This window comes from Heteronotia binoei, chromosome 17 (genome assembly GCF_032191835.1).
Source record: "Heteronotia binoei isolate CCM8104 ecotype False Entrance Well chromosome 17, APGP_CSIRO_Hbin_v1, whole genome shotgun sequence".
NCBI lineage: Eukaryota > Metazoa > Chordata > Lepidosauria > Squamata > Gekkonidae > Heteronotia > Heteronotia binoei.
The window spans coordinates 50678673-50695262 of record NC_083239.1 but is presented as its reverse complement, the minus strand read 5'-3'; the positions used below and the strand labels follow the sequence as shown (position 1 = coordinate 50695262).

General features: G+C 48.4%; 1 protein-coding gene across 1 annotated transcript in view; it reads right to left on the bottom strand.

Annotated features, from left to right (window-relative positions):
* Nucleotides 1-444: 444 nt before the first annotated feature.
* RINL (Ras and Rab interactor like) overlaps nucleotides 445-16590 on the bottom strand; it is a 32222-nt gene continuing 16076 nt past the window's right edge. Inside the window, exons 8-11 of the mRNA XM_060257763.1 lie at nucleotides 10526-10840; nucleotides 9204-9332; nucleotides 2455-2621; nucleotides 445-1112 (exon numbers count right to left, since the gene is read on the bottom strand). Coding sequence (XP_060113746.1) covers nucleotides 747-1112; nucleotides 2455-2621; nucleotides 9204-9332; nucleotides 10526-10840 — 977 coding nt within the window. The 3' untranslated portion in view covers nucleotides 445-746. The remainder of the gene's footprint in view (nucleotides 1113-2454; nucleotides 2622-9203; nucleotides 9333-10525; nucleotides 10841-16590) is intronic.

Here is a 16590-nt window from a genome sequence, read left to right as displayed (position 1 = left end):
TGGAGATGCCGGGGATTGGACCTGGGACCTTCTGCTTACCAAGCAGATGCTCTACTACTGAGCCATCGTCCCTCCCCTATGGAAAACTGGCCCAAAGTGGCTCAGGTCCAATCCAGGTGGGACATTCCTGGTTCTGGAGCCACTGGACTTACTTCCCTCAGAACAGTTTGGTTTTCAGTGAATGATTTCCTGAGCATGGGTGGACTCAGTTTGAGAAATCCAGAATGTGTTGGTAAACCATGGTGGCGCCAGGAGTTATGTTTGCTTTTGAAGATGGGAATATATGTAGTGCGGGTGAGAGATATTGGGGGGGGGGGGGTAACCCCAGGAGGCCAAGAGAAGTTTCTGTTCCTTTAGATACTCCAGAATGAGGGATGCAGACAACAAGAATGCCCCCCCCAAACACTTCAAACCAAAAACTTCCATTCAAGACCTTTTCCTAACAACGAATTTTTAATCCATTCTTCTAAGAAGCTAGGAACACCCTACGTTACTTGCCCGCCCACATTTACCCTCATAACCACTCTGGCAGGGAATTTTAGACTGAGAGGAAGTTAACTGGTCATGATCACCCAAGTGAACTCTATGACCAAACCATGCCATGAACCTCCACAGTCCCATACCAACATTCTGGCAGAGTTGTTATTCCCAAAACTATTCCTAAAGTTCCCCCCACCCCTGCTAAGTCAGGAACTTTGGACAACCATTTTTAAAAGATACAAACAAGGTTTCTGGAAAGCTGATACTCAGTCTGCCACGGATTGCTCTGTGTCCATGCTTTCGAAGGGCTCTTGGGCCTCAGCTGAGCTGTCTAGGTTCTGGAGAGAACGGAGAGCAGCAGCAGGAGGTTTCCCGTCTTTGAGCTTGTATACGAAACTCACGGGAGGGCCCTGGGCCTGATGGATGTCCGAACGGAGTTGCTGAGGATAGCTGTCGTCTGCCAGGAGCTGAGAGGAATCCCCTGACACCAGGAAAAGTCCGTAAGCCTCAGGATCGGGGACGCTGTACTTCTTGGCACACACTTCGCATGCCAATGCCGTGGTCATGTCAGTAGGGATGGAAATGGCCTTTTGGTTGTTGAAGGGCTCGTGGAAGGAGACATAGAGGATGTTCTATGGAAGGTGAAAAAAGGGATTACAAGGGGGATGCATGGCCTCTCAAATAGCAGATTTGGCCTGACAGAAAAGGCCATGGGGTGGGAGGCAGGGAAGCTGAGAGCAGGAGAGCATAGAAACAGAGCAGGAAGGGACCTCTAGGGTCATCTAGTCCTGCCCCCTGCACAATTCAGGAAATTGACACCTATCTTCCCTCCCTTCCTCTCCCAGCAGCCCCTGCTCTGGGCTCAAAGGAAGGCAAAAATACTCCAGGATCCTGCGCCAGCCTGGCCTTGAGGAAGAAGTCCTTCTTGATCCCACACACATGAAGTTGCCTTACCCTGCATCAGACCATCCGTCCCTCAAGTTCATCATCCTGTCTCACACAGTGGCCAACCAGTTCCTTTGGAGGGCCAACAACAGGGCAGAGAGACCGAGGCCTTCATAAGAACATCAGAAGAGCCCTGCTGGGTCAGACCAGTGAGGGTCCATCTAGTCCATCATCCTGTCTCACATAGTGGCCGACCAGTTCCTCTGGAGGGCCAACAACAGGGCAGAGAGGCTGAGGCCTTCATAAGAACATCAGAAGAGCCCTGCTGGATCAGACCAGGGAGGGTCCATCTAGTCCTGCATCCTGCCTCACATAGTGGCCGACCAGTTCCTCTGGAGGGCCAGCAACAGGGCGGAGAGGCTGAGGCCTTCATAAGAACCTCAGAAGAGCCCTGCTGGATCAGACCAATGGTCCATCTAGACCAGCTTCCCATCTTGCACAGTGGCCAGCTAGCCAGTTCCTTTGGATGGCCAGCAGCAGGGCAAAGAGGTTGAAGGCCTTCTCCTGATGTTGCTTCCTGGCTCCAGGATTTAGAGGATTAGTGCTTTTGAATGTTGAGGTTCCCCTCAGCCAAAATTAATAGATTCATGGAAGAGAAGTCTATTAATTTTGGCTGAGGGGAACCTCATGAATCTATCTAATCCCCTTTGCAGATGTTTATTCCTTGGCCATCACTACACCCTCTGCCAATGAATTCCACGTTCTAATCACCCTCTGTGTAAAGTAGTACTTCCTTTTCTCATCCTGAACCTACGGCCCATTTGGAACAAAGAGCTGGGACATCTGCCAGTCCTGGCAGAAGTGTTCCCTCTAAGCTGAGTTAGTGTGAGCTAGCTCACAATTTTTTAGCCTCCAGCTCACACATTTTTGTCTCAGCTCAGGAAAAATGGCCCTAGAGCAATAGCTCACAAAATAGAATCTTTGCTCACAAGACTTCAAGGCTTAGAGGGAACATTGCCTGGCAGCCATGGATTCTTTCCCAGATGCTCCAGCCTGTCTTTCCCAGATGCTCACATCCACCAACATTACCTGTGAATGACCCCGATAACCATGATGGTGATAGATTGTACGGCGTCGATGCCATTGATGGATGGATTGCTGGGCCTCGATGCTGATCTGGCGGGTCACCATGGCAGCCGGCTGAAAGTTCGCAATATGATAGAGGACCCCGAACCAGGTAGTGACGTAATAACCACCTATAAGACAGCATGAGGAAAACCAGTGTCAACACAAGGACACTGTCCCATCCAAACCAGACAGGCCTGTCCTCAGTATCAGTGGCTCCCAACCTTTTTGGCACCAGGGACCAGTTTTGTGGAAGACAATTTTTCCATGGACCGATGTGGGGATGCTGGGGTTTTTGCCGCCCCAGACTGCCCCCACGCCTTGTCCATGCCCCTCCCATGGGGGTCTTTAAATGAGGGGTAGGCGAAGGTCGCTGCTGCACTGCCCCTTCCACCCACCCGGGACCAGCGTTCCCTCTAAGTTGAGTTAGCGTGAGCTAGCTCACAGATTTTTAGCCTCCAGCTCGCACATTTTTGTCTTAGCTCAGTAAAAATGGCCTTAGAAAACAGAATTTAAAACTAATAAAACCTGCAGAACTTAAAGAGAATCTTTATAAAATGGTGTACAGATGGTACCTCACTTCAGACAGATTGGCTAGAATTTACCCCAAATACTCGAACAAATGCTGGAAGTGCCGAGAAACAAAGGGATCCCTTATTCATATCTGGTGGCAGTGTGATCGCGCTAAAAAGTTTTGAGCACAAGTCAATACGTGGTCCCAAAAGATTCTGAAAATTAACATCAACCACACACCTGAACTATATCTACTTAATATATGCCGACAAAACATTCCTAAAATAAAACTGAAATTATTGTTGTATATAGTTACAGTAGCTAGAGTATTATATGCAAAACATTGGAAATCTGAAAAAGTACCTAATAGAGAGGAATTTGTTACCAAAATGTTTGTATGCAAATGCTAGAAGTGTCCGAAGTAAAATTGGTGAATTGGAATGTTTAGTGTTGGGAGAAAACATAGACATTGTGGGAATTTCAGAAACTTGGTGGAATGAGGAGAATCAGTGGGACACGGTGATTCCTGGATATAAGTTATATCGGAAGGATAGGGAGGGAAGGGTTGGAGGTGGGGTGGCTCTGTATGTCAGAGAGGATATACGGTCCAGTAAGACTGAGGTCAGAGAATTAGATTCCCTTTTAGAAATGCTTTGGGTTGAAATAGAGGGCCCAAAAGGAAATTTAACTATGGGAGTTTGTTATCGCCCACCAAATCAAAAGAGAGAGGACGATTATAATATGATGGAGGGATTAAAGATAGCGGCTAAACGTAAAAACTGTGTCGTAATAGGTGATTTTAACTACCCGCAGATTGATTGGGTCAATATGTGTTCTGGTCGAGAGAAAGAGATTGAGTTTCTTGATGCTCTCAGTGACTGTGCTATGGAGCAGATGGTCTCAGAACCTACCAGGGGTGGGGCGATCCTGGATCTGGTCCTAAGTAATGCCCAGGACTTGGTGAGAGACGTAAAAGTGATTGCGCCGCTTGGGAACAGTGACCATAATGTTATTGATTTCACCATTTGTATAAATAGGGAGTTGCCCAAAAAGACCGCCACAACCACATTTAACTTTAAAAGGGGTAAATTCTCTGAGATGAGGAGGCATGTGAGGAGGAAACTGAAAGGAAAGGTAAATACGGTCAAAACCCTTGGGGAAGCTTGGAGACTATTTAAAACTATAATCCTAGAAGCTCAGATAAAATACATACCACAAGTTAGGAAAGGCACAAACAGGTATAAGAAGAGGCCAGCATGGTTAACAAACAAAGTAATGGAAGCTGTAAAAGGTAAGAAGGACTCCTTTAAGCAGTGGAAAACCAGTCCAAGTGAGATTAATAAAAGGGAACACAGGCAGTGGCAAATCAAATGCAAGACTGTGATCAGGCAGGCAAAAAGGGACTATGAGGAGCATATTGCAAAAAACATAAAGACCAACAATAAAAATTTCTTCAAATATATTAGAAGTAGGAAACCAGCCAGGGAAGCAGTGGGGCCCTTGGATGACCATGGGGTAAAAGGATTACTGAAGGAGGATGGGGAAATGGCTGAGAAGCTGAATGCATTTTTTGCCTCCGTCTTCACCGTGGAAGATGAGAAGTGTTTGCCCGCCCCAGAACCACTAATATTGGAAGGGGTGTTGAAAGACCTGAGTCAGATTGAGGTGACAAAAGAGGAGGTCCTACAACTGATAGACAAATTAAAAACTAATAAGTCACCGGGTCCGGATGGCATACATCCGAGAGTTCTGAAAGAACTCAAAGTTGAACTTGTGGATCTTCTAACAAAAATCTGTAATCTTTCATTGAAATCTGCCTCCGTTCCTGAGGACTGGAAGGTAGCAAATGTCACCCCCATCTTTAAAAAGGGTTCCAGAGGAGATCCGGGAAATTACAGGCCAGTCAGTCTGACTTCAATACCGGGAAAGTTGGTAGAAACCATTATCAAGGACAGAATGAGTAGGCACATTGATGAACACGGGTTATTGAGGAAGACTCAGCATGGGTTCTGCAAGGGAAGATCTTGCCTCACTAACCTGTTACATTTCTTTGAGGGGGTGAACAAACATGTGGACAAAGGAGACCCGATAGATGTTGTTTACCTTGACTTCCAGAAAGCTTTTGATAAAGTTCCTCATCAAAGGCTCCTTAGAAAGCTTGAGAGTCATGGAGTAAAAGGACAGGTCCTCTTGTGGATCAAAAACTGGCTGAGTAATAGGAAGCAGAGAGTGAGTATAAATGGGCAGTCTTCGCAGTGGAGGACGGTAAGCAGTGGGGTGCCGCAGGGCTCGGTACTGGGTCCCATCCTCTTTAACTTTTTCATAAATGATTTAAAGTTGGGAGTGAGCAGTGAAGTGGCCAAATTTGCGGATGACACTAAATTGTTCAGGGTGGTGAGAACCAGAGAGGATTGTGAGGAACTCCAAAGGGATTTGTTGAGGCTGGGTGAGTGGGCGTCAACGTGGCAGATGCGGTTCAATGTGGCCAAGTGCAAAGTAATGCACATTGGGGCCAAGAATCCCAGCTACAAATACAAGTTGATGGGGTGTGAACTGGCAGAGACAGACCAAGAGAGAGATCTTGGGGTCATGGTAGATAATTCACTGAAAATGTCAAGACAGTGTGCGTTTGCAATAAAAAAGGCCAACGCCATGCTGGGAATTATTAGGAAGGGAATTGAAAACAAATCAGCCAGTATCATAATGCCTCTGTATAAATCGATGGTGCGGTCTCATTTGGAGTACTGTGTGCAGTTCTGGTCGCCGCACCTCAAAAAGGATATTATAGCATTGGAGAAAGTTCAGAAAAGGGCAACTAAAATGATTAAAGGGCTGGAACACCTTCCCTATGAAGAAAGGTTGAAACGCTTAGGGCTCTTTAGCTTGGAGAAACGTCGACTGAGGGGTGACATGATAGAAGTTTACAAGATAATGCATGGGATGGAGAAAGTAGAGAAAGAAGTACTTTTCTCCCTTTCTCACAATACAAGAACTCGTGGGCATTCGATGAAATTGCTGAGCAGACAGGTTAAAACGGATAAAAGGAAGTACTTTTTCACCCAAAGGGTGATTAACATGTGGAATTCACTGCCACAGGAGGTGGTGGCGTCCACAAGCATAGCCACCTTCAAGAAGGGGTTAGATAAAAATATGGAGCAGAGGTCCATCAGTGGCTATTAGCCACAGTGTGTGTGTGTGTGTGTGTGTGTATATATATATATATATATATATATATATATATATATATATATATATATATATATATATATATATATATATATATATATATATATTTGGCCGCTGTGTGACACAGAATGTTGGACTGGATGGGCCATTGGCCTGATCTAACATGGCTTCTCTTATGTTCTTATGTTCTTATGTTCTTAAACTGCTGGATGCTGCCGAATCAGATTTATTGTCCACGAGATTGAAAGATGGTAATGTAGAAAAGTGTCAGGAGGAATGGGGCCCTATGTACAATTGGGTTAAAAGTAAAGGTTTCGATGTGGAGTAATTGTAATTCACCTGATCCCTTCCACTCCTTGGGTGTATGGGGTTTTCTGGCCAAGCCGAGAGAGAGAGAGAGAGAGAGAGAGAGAGATTTTCTGTGTTGTTGTATTTTGCAATTTTTGTGTTTGATTTGTTTGCTTTGTTTACTTGTTTTTTTTGTGATGTTTATTTTTACTTTTTCATGACAAATAAACGAAAAATTTCTTTTAAAAAAAATGGCCTTAGAGCACAATAATTTATGCAGTCGCTCACCACTTTAATGCCAGTAGCTCACAAAGTAGAGTTTTTGCTCACGAGACTCTGCAGCTTAGAGGGAACATTGCCCAGGACCCAGTCAGATGAAAGAGGTGGTGTTTCGGAGCAAGGCCACACTGCCTCTTTTGTCCACCCGGGTCCCAGGCAGGCGAAAGGGGTGGTGCAGCACCTCTGCCTCACTCCACAGCCCAATTGTTAACAGGCCACGGACTGGTACCGGTCCATGGCCCAGGGGTTGGGGACCCCTGCTCAAGATCACATTAAGAGGAAAGCAATGCTTGGACCATGAAACCTCACTTCCCTTCCTACTGGGGCTCCTGTCCTTTTAATCTGAAGCAAGAGTAAAGCACCAGTCCCCAATTGCTAGTAAAGAAATCGCCATATGATGCCCTTCGGCGTACATGGGGATAGTTTGATGAACTCCAACACATGCAGTGGAGAAGCAAAGGGAGGCTTTCAGCCAAAGCACATGTTCCACTCCTTGATTATATTTTGCATTCTACCTCTGCATCTCAGGCTTGTAGCCACAGCGGGGGCATAATAGGGCACTGCCCCCTGACTTCCAGGCAAGGCTCCCTGATTTCCAGGGGGCAGATCACGTTTTTCCTTTTTTTTTTTTTGCCATGGCTGAGCCACCGAAGTGTCATCAGCGGTGGCTGGAGCTGGGAGAGCTGAGCAGGGCAGCAAAAGCAGCAGGTGGAGAGGAGGGAGGTGGAGGAGAGCAAAGCGAAGGAAGCCAAGTGGAATGGGCTGGGGGGGGGTGGAGATGGAGCTGTTGGCTGCAAAGTGCCAGGCTGGGGGAGAGGGAGGTGGAAGGAAACCCCCCTGCTTACACACGAGATGCAGTCCCTTCTCGACTCCAAAGTTTTAGGGTCGGCTGCCTCGACTTGGCCACTTTCAGAGCCTCCAGTTTTTGCCCCCACCCCATGAACATATATATGAACATATGAAGCTGCCTTATACTGAATCAGACCCTTGGTCCATCTTCTCAGACTGGCAGCAGCTCTCCAGGGTCTCAAGCTGAGGTTTTTCACGCCTACTTGCCTGGACCCTTTTTAGTTGGAGATGCTGGGGATTGAACCTGGGACCTTCTGCTTACCAAGCAGATGCTCTACCACTGAGCCACCATCCCTCCCCATCCACCGTCCCTCCCCAGAAAGCTTCTGAGAAGCAGCAAGCCCTGCAGTGGATGGGAAAGGGCGTCCCCTGACTTTTAAAATCCTGGCTACGGCCCTGCTGCATCTTGACTCCAACTGGCACGTCTCTGGAACACCCCTCCCACTTTCTGACCTGGATATCAGGGAGGAATGATCTTTGGAGGTTTTTAAGTAGAGGCTAGATGACCATCTGACAGCAATGCAGACCGTGAGTCCAGGCTGTTCATGAGAGAAAGGGATGAGCCAGTGCTTGGATCTTGTGGCTCTTTCTGATATGACTAGGGTAATGTCAATCATCACTATGGGGTCAGGAAGGAATTTTCTTCCAGGCCAGGTTAGCCCAGGGATCCAGAGGGGGGGGTTGCCTTCCTTTGGGCATAGAACAGGGGTCACTGGGGGGATGTAATTGTGAATGTCTTGCCTTGTGCAAGGGGGTTGCACCACATTCTAGTTCACTAGATGACTCTCGAGGTCCCTCCCAGCTCTTTGTCTCTATGTTTTCATTCTCTTTTGCATCTGATGAAGTTGGGGTTGCCAATTCAAGAAATATCTGGGGACACTGGGGGTGGAGCCAGGAGACTTTGGGGGTGGAGCCAGGAGCAAGGTTGTGACAAGCATACTTGAACTCCAAAGGGAATTCTAGCCATCACATTTCAAGGGACCACAGTGCCTTCCCTCCACTGGAAATAATGAAGGATAGGGGCATCTTCTTTGGGGGATCACAAAATTGGATGCCCTGGTCCAATCCTCCTGAAATTTGGACAGCATTTTGAGGAGAGTCATCAGATGCTATGCTGAACATTTGGTGCCCCTACCTCAAAAAACAGCCCCCCCGCAAGAGCTCCAGATACCCGTGGATCAATTCTCCATTATTTCCTATGGGAATAAGACTCCATACAGAATAATAGAGTTCCCAGCAGACATTTCCCTCCCCCTTCCCGCTTTCTGATGACCCTGAAACAGGGAGAGGGCCTCAAAACCAGGGGCTCCCCTGCTCCCACCTGGGCATTGACAACCCTAGATGAAGTGAGTTTTGGCTCAGAAAGGATAATATCCTAGGAGAAACTTTCTGATCTTCCTCGTGCTACCGGACTTGAACTTTGTTCCACCCATCTTGTTTCCCTGCAGCCCTTCTGTCATTGGAAGCTCCAGAAGTTACTACTTCAAAAGCTCTTAATGTTATCAGGACATCTAAGCCACAGCCAATGTACACAGATGACCTCAGGACAGTGGAAATACTCTGGAGGGGGGAAATTCCAAGCTGAAAACCTGGGCTACCTTCTCCTTGCATCTGGCTGGGCTCCATCAGCTCCATCATGTACTCGACATCCAGCTGGACCGAGACGATGTCACAATTCAGCAAGACGTAAGTCAAGACCGGCAGGAAGTCATCGGCGCCAAAAGGCTCTTCTCAAAATAAGAAATGAGAGAATATTACCAGTGGTGGTCCAAGCAGAGGTTATTAGGGACCCTTGGAGTGAGAACTCTCCCTTAAGAAGAAAAGCCCTGCTGGGTCAGACCAGTGAGGGTTCATCTAGTCCAGCATCCTGTCTCACACAGTAGCCATGCCAGCCAACCAGTTCCTCTGGAGGGCCAACAACAGGACAGAGGCGCTGAGGCCTTTCCCTGAGAAGAACCTCAGAAGAGCCCTGCTGGGTCAGACCAGTGAGGGTCCATCTAGTCCAGCCTCCTGCCTCACACAGTGGCCAGCAAATTCCTTGGAACGGCAAACAACAGGGCATGGAGGCCGAGGCCTTCATAAGAATGTCAGAAGACCCCTGCTGGATCAGACCAGTGAGGGTCCATCTAGTCCAGCCTCCTGTCTCACACAGTGGCCAGCCAGTTAGGGTAGATTTTCTCTTCTCCTCTCCTGCTATGTACCCAGAGACAAAAGATGCAGAAGAATGCAGTGGGATGAATGGGCAGCCCACCCCCAAATGCCAGTAGGCCAAACTGGTGAGTTTAGTTGCCAACCTCCAGGTGGCACCTGGAGATCTCCTGGCATTACAATTTATCTCCACTCCAAAGAGATCAGCTCTCCTGGAGAATATAGCAACCAGTAAACAACCCAAAAAAGGTTATAGTGACACAATTACTACAATATAATGCCCTACACTATCAACTTTATAGATAAAACCAACCAACAATAAGCGCCTTTATCACTGTTTCCGATGAACTTCCTCGGAGAGGTGTCTCCCACCTATCAGAAAGCACAAAAGACGCAGAAGAATGCATCTCTTCCTTCTGTTGGCTGAGGCTCCTCCCCCTCCTGGTCCCCTGGGGAAGGAAGGAAAGAGCTGGAGCTTCCTTTGCCCAGTTCTCTGGATCCCATGGGAGAAATACAGAGAAAGCACCTTTAAGACCAATGAGTGCTCATGTTTTAAGCATGTTTTAAGTTTTTTTTTTAAAGTTTAATTATGTTTGTTTGTGTCCTTTATTAAGTTTATATCTCTGCTGCCTAAACTTAAATAGTTACACACATGGCCTGACACAACATGGCCAGGCCCTACAAGGTCTCATTTATGTCAGATCCGTCCCTCATAACAAATGATTTTGACACCCCTGACTTAGGGCTTGCTGACCCTGCCAGGCCACCATACCTGTCCGGCCAGCCGTCTGGTTCATGGCTTCATAGATGAGCTTGCACACCTTCAGCATCTGTGTCTCCTTCTTCTTGGGTGAGTAAGCCTGGTGCATGAGGCCCAGCTTGGTCCGGATGCGCTCCAGGCCAGCTCCATCCGGCACACTGGCTATCACTCCCAGCTCTGTCAGGCTCTGCTGGCTCATGGCGGCCTGGTGTTCGCGCAGCCTAGCCAAGCTCCCGTCGTGAATGCGGAAGTCCAGCAGCTGGGCATAGATGGAATCCCGGAGGGGCTTAAGAATACACTTGTACAGGGCAGCTTCCACCACAGAACCTGGGCAGGGAGGAGGGGGACAGGGTAACAAATGAAAAACCCAAAAAACTAAAGGCATTTATTTTGCTCATTTACTTCACTTACATCCTGCCTAACAGAGACTCAAAGCAACTCCAACCGTCTTCTCCATTTTATTCTCACAACAGTGCTGTGAGGTAGGCTAGGCTAGGGTTGCCAAGTCCAATACAAGAAATCTCTGGGGACTTTGGGGGTGGAGCCAGGAGACTTTGGGGGTGGAGCCAGGAGACATTAGGGGTGGAGCCAAGATCAAGGCTGTGACAAGCATCATTGAACTCCAAAGGGAGTTCTGGCCATCACATTTAAAGGGATGGCACACCTTTTCAATTCCTTCCTTCCATAGGAAATAATGAAGAATAGGGGCACCTTCTTTTGGGGCTCATAGAATTGGACCCCCTGGTCCAATCTTTTTGAAACTTGGAGGGTATTTTGGGGAAAGGCATTAGATGCTATACTGAAAATTTGGTGCCTTTACCCCAAAAAACAGCCCCCCCCAGAGCCCCAGATACCCGCAGATCAATTCTCCATGATTTTCTATGGGAATAAATCTCCCTAGGGAATAACAGAATTCCCAGCAGACATTTCCCTCCCCTCCCCCCGCTTTCTGACGACCCTGAAGCGGGGGGAGGGTCTCCAAACCGGGGGATCCCCTGCCCCCACCTGGGGATTGGCAACCCTAGGCTAGGCTGAGAGTTGGTGACTGTTGGGTCTGGTTTAGGATGGCTGGACTGGTCTAGTCCAGGGGAAGGGAACAGTGGCTCTCCAGATGTTTTTTGCCTACAACTCCCATCAGCCCCAGACATTGGCCATTATAAATTGCACAGAGAGCCTTGCTTTTAGCTAAGGAAACCAATACTGGTGGATTTATTCAAATAAACATAACATATAAATATAGTGGAAAGAAAGAGGGGGTACAGTGGGAGGGCTTCTAGTGCCCTGGCTCCACTGATGGACCTCCTGATGGCACTTGGTTTTTGGGCCACTGTGTGACACAGAGTGTTGGACTGGATGGGCCACTGGCCTGATCCAACATGGCTTCTCTTATGTTCTTAAGAGTGTCTAAAGTATTCTAGCTAACTGGATGGCTTTGGGTTGTAGTAGGCCATCTGCTTAGTTCAGTGCAGGAGGAGAGACACCATGCTGTTCCTCTTGATGCATGCAGGAAAGAAGGAGGAAGAGGAGAACAAACAGGAAGGAGGGTGAGTGACGGTAGAGTAGATAGGAAGGAGACTGATAAGAACCTATCTATTTGTCTAGCTCTATGGTGTTTGTAGTCTTGGAGGACTGAGGCAAGAGACATCACCAGTCTGTTCTTCTAACAGTGACAGGCCAGGAGAAGGTGTGGCCCGGAGACCTCTGATGATATGGTCAACCCTGGAGCTGCCTTATACTAAATCAGACCCTTGGTCCATCAAGGTTACACTTGTCTCCTCAGACTGGTGAGTGGTTCTCCAGAGTCTCAGGCAGAAGTCTTTTTCATCACCTCCTGCCTGGGCCTTTTTAAGTGGAGATGCCTGAGATTTAGGGTTGCCAAGTCCAATTCAAGAAATATCTGGGGACTTTGGGGGTGGAACCAGGAGACGTTGGGGGTGGAGCCAGGAGCAAGGGTGTGACAAGCATGATTGAACTCCAAGGGAGTTCTGGCCATCACATTTAAAGGGACAGCACACCTTTTTAAATGCCTTCCTTCCATAGGAAATAATGAAGGATAGAGGTACCTTCTTTTGGGGCTCATAGAACTGGACCCCCTGGTCCAATCGTTTTGTAACTTGGGGGGTATTTTGGGGAAAGGCACTAGATGCTATACTGAAAATTAGATGCCTCTACCTCAAAACACCCCCCCAGAGCCCCTGATACATCCAGATCAATTCCCCATTATACCTTATGAGAATTGATCTCCACATAGGGAATAATGAAGTGCCCAGCAGACGTTTCCCTCCTCCCCCCCACTGCCGTTTCTGGTGACTCTGAAGCGAGGGCTTGGCCTCTCTACTCACGAGTTGCTGCCAGCTTCTTCCAAGTAACACAGACACCCCATCCCAAGAGGAAGCCTTTCAATTGGAGACTGAAGCCTCTGGAGGTGGAAAGGCACATGGGAGCTGTGGGGGCGGGAAGGAGCCTGGGAAAGCGGGAGAACCCAGGGCTGGCCCTAGACTGTCTAGCACCTTAGGCAAGGCTAACTTCTGGTGCCTCCCCCCCCCCGGCACTGATAACATCACCGAGACACATGAAGGCACTGAATTTGGTGCTCCCAGAACACCAGTGCCCTAAGCAATCACTTAGTTTGCCTAGTGGCATGGCCCACTGAGGTTCCTGTCTTCCCCAGGCTCCAAACCCAAATCTCCGGCAGTTTCACTAGCCCCAGCCTGGGAGGTTCCCAACCCGCTGGCCCGCATTGTGCCAGTGGGGGGAACCTCCCCCAATGTCGCCAGCGCGATGATGTCACCCAGAAGTGTCATCATCATGCAGGTGACATCACATGCCGTCCTCTCTAGGCGTTTCCAGGAAAGCTCTATGGTTTTTGCAGACGCTCTAGCCATCTGGGAGGGGAAACTCTATGGTGCATTGCGTGCGCAGAGATAGTTCCCTGCCAGAGACACAGAGGTACTTGGCAACCCTATCTGGCCACCCTACCCCCCCCCCCCCCAATTCCTCACCAGTGGCGGTGGTGGTGGGCTGGGAAACTTAAACCAAGCTCATATGCTTATCTCCATGGTTTTGCATAATTCAGTCATCTCTTTTTTTCTAGCTTCAGATGAGGCAAAGAGCTAAGCAGGCCGTTAGTGCCTTGCTTTCCACCACCAGGAATTTAGCTACCTCTCTGGCATCTATGACTGGAATCTAATTTTAAATATTCTCTTGATCTGGAGTCCCAGGGTTTTTGGTTTTTTTAAGCAGGAACACACAGCAATGCAGTTCTGGCTGGCTTCATGTCAGGGAGTGTGGCCTAATAAGCAAATGAGATTCCCCAACCTTTCAGAGCCTGTGGGCACACTTGGAATTCAAACTGACTGCCCCAAAATGGCTGCCACAGAAGGCAGAGCCAGCCACAAAATGGCTGCTGCAGCTTATCTTCAGTCACGTAGTAAAGGTCATTGTACTGTGGGGGGCAACTGCTGCTATATCAAAGTTGTTTTTTTAAAAAAAATCTGCAGAGCCAATCAAGTCTCCAACGACCAGTCAGAAGCCCCACCCACTTTCCAAAAAACACTTGGTGGGCACCAGGAAAGGGGCTGGCAGGAGCTCTGGCACTCACAGGCTTGCTAGGTTCCCACTGAAGGCAGTGGCTCCCCCACTTTTGGGGCCTCCAACCCACCACCCCATAATGGGTTGGTGGAGGAGCCCCACCACCGAAGAGCTCCAGTGCGCCTGGCACAATGACATTACCTGGAAATGGCGTTATTGTGCCAGGCATGTCACAAGCACAACCCTCTAGCAATCGGGTAAAAAAACTCTATGGTGCCATAGAGTTTTTTACTCGATTGCTAAAGTGTCACAAGTGCAACATGCCTCCCTCGGTGCACTTCCGGGTGACGTCATTGTGCGTGCAAATAAAATCCCCCAGCCAGAGCCAGGTAAGACTTGGCAACCCTTCTCTTGACTGCACCTTGAGGACTAGAAACCTTTCCCCCACGCTTAACATGATCAGAAGCTCAGGAATCCAGACACAGCCATAGGCTGCATGAGAAGTCCAACCATCATGCATCCCACGCAATAGACCAGCACAGAGAAGCCAACCTCTCCTTTGGGGGCTTAAAGGTCCCCACAACATGTCACTCCCCCCCCTTCCTGCAACGGCTTCCTGTGCATACACTGCTGCTGCCTCCCATCAAAGCCCCCGCCACAGAGAAGCGACGGATTTTCTAAATGCGCTGGCTTTCACCTAGAAGCAAACGGTTGCTGCCACTGAGACCCAGAGTGGAAACCGCAGGAAGTATTTTCAGCAGCTCAAAAGCTCGGCAGGAGATATTTATAAACCTGCTTGCTTGCTGGGAAGGGGAGAAGGCGGCCGAGTGCTTTTCACTTCTGGGGAGGTGAGTATGTTGTGCGCGCACGTGAAAAGGCAGAGCTTTTGTCTGCTCTGGGACTGGAATCCCACGAAGCATGTGAAGGATAGGCCTATCGATGATAGCTAAACTCAGGGCTCTTTTTATAGCTGGAGCTCCTTTGCATATTAGGCCACCCCCCCCCCATGTAGCTGATCCTCCAAGAGCTTAAAGGGCTCTTAGTACAGGACCTACTGTAAGCTCCAGGAGGATTGGCTATATCAGGAGGGACGGTGGCTCAGTGGTAGAGCATCTGCTTGGTGAGCAGAAGGTTCCAGGTTCAATCCCCGGCATCTCCAACTAAAAATAGTCCAGGCAAGCAGGCGTGAAAAACCTCAGCTTGAGACCCTGGAGAGCCGCTGCCAGTCTGAGTAGACAATACTGACTTTGATGGACCCAGGGTCTGATTCAATATAAGGCAGCTTCATATGTCCATATGCAGAGGAGCTCCTGCTACAAAAAGAGCCCTGGCTACACTGATCCTTCAGGTTCAGAGGCAGTCTACCTCCAAATACCCCAAAAAGTAGCCACACATAAAGAGAGTGTTGTGGTCTGGCAACCTTTTAGTCCCAAGGCCAGGGTATCTCATCTAACAGCTTCCAGGAAAACTGCCTTCTATTCCTTCTGAACACAGAAATTCCGTTTAGCAATCAAGCTTAATACCCGTTGATAGACAACCTCTGACTCCATTAATTTGTTCTAATTCCTTTCCAATGCCATCTAGGCTTATCATTCCGCAGGTATGGGCCGGGGTTCCCCCGCTTTTGCCTGCTTCATCCCAAAACAGGCCAGCTAGTTGGTGGGTGAAAACCCATCTCAAACAGTGACATCCTGTGAAAGTGACATCATTGCATTGGGGATGTCAAATAGTGACGCTCTGGATTTGGGGCAAAACTCCATGGTTCGTTGCCGATTTTACCATAGAGCAGGGGCGTCAAACTCATGAGGGCCAAATCTGACATAAAAGAGATTTTGATGGGCCGAGCCATGTCGGGTTGGACCGAGCCATGTCAGGGCGGTCAGGTGTGTACCTATTTAAGATTAGGTAAAAAATACAAATTTTATAAGGAATACAAACACAAATATATTTTTTAAAAAAATTAAAACATTAGCACTTATTGGTCTTAAAGATGCTTTCTTTGTATTTCTCCCATGGGACGCAGGGAACTGGGCAAAGGAAGCTCTGGCTCTTTCATTCCTTCCCCAGGGGACTGGGAGCAAAGCCTCAACCAATAGATGGAAGAGAGGCTTGGCTCAGTAGCTCCATTGTGCAATTGAGAGAGCCTGGCAAAGCAAGATATTCCTCCCCAAGGGAGGAGCCTCAGCCAATGGAGAAAATAGAGGTTTTGCTCTGTAGCTCCTGTGCAATTGAGCAAGCCTTGCAAAGCAAGCTGTGATGCAGAAGGAAGCAAGAGAGAGGGAGAAGGAAGCAGATGACAGCCAGTTGCTTGGGAGCCTGATAGGAACCCTATGGAGGCCCGATTCAGCCCCTGAATTGCATGTTTGACACCCCTGTTATAGAGTTTTGCTCAAAAAGCAGAGCATCACCCTCAACATCACTGACACAATGATGTCACGTCCAGGCGATGTCAGCACATAGCATGACATCCCTGCCTATTCCCCAGAACACACCCAAAATCCCCCTTCCGCAGTGACAAAGCTACCTGGAAACCATCTCAGCTGATG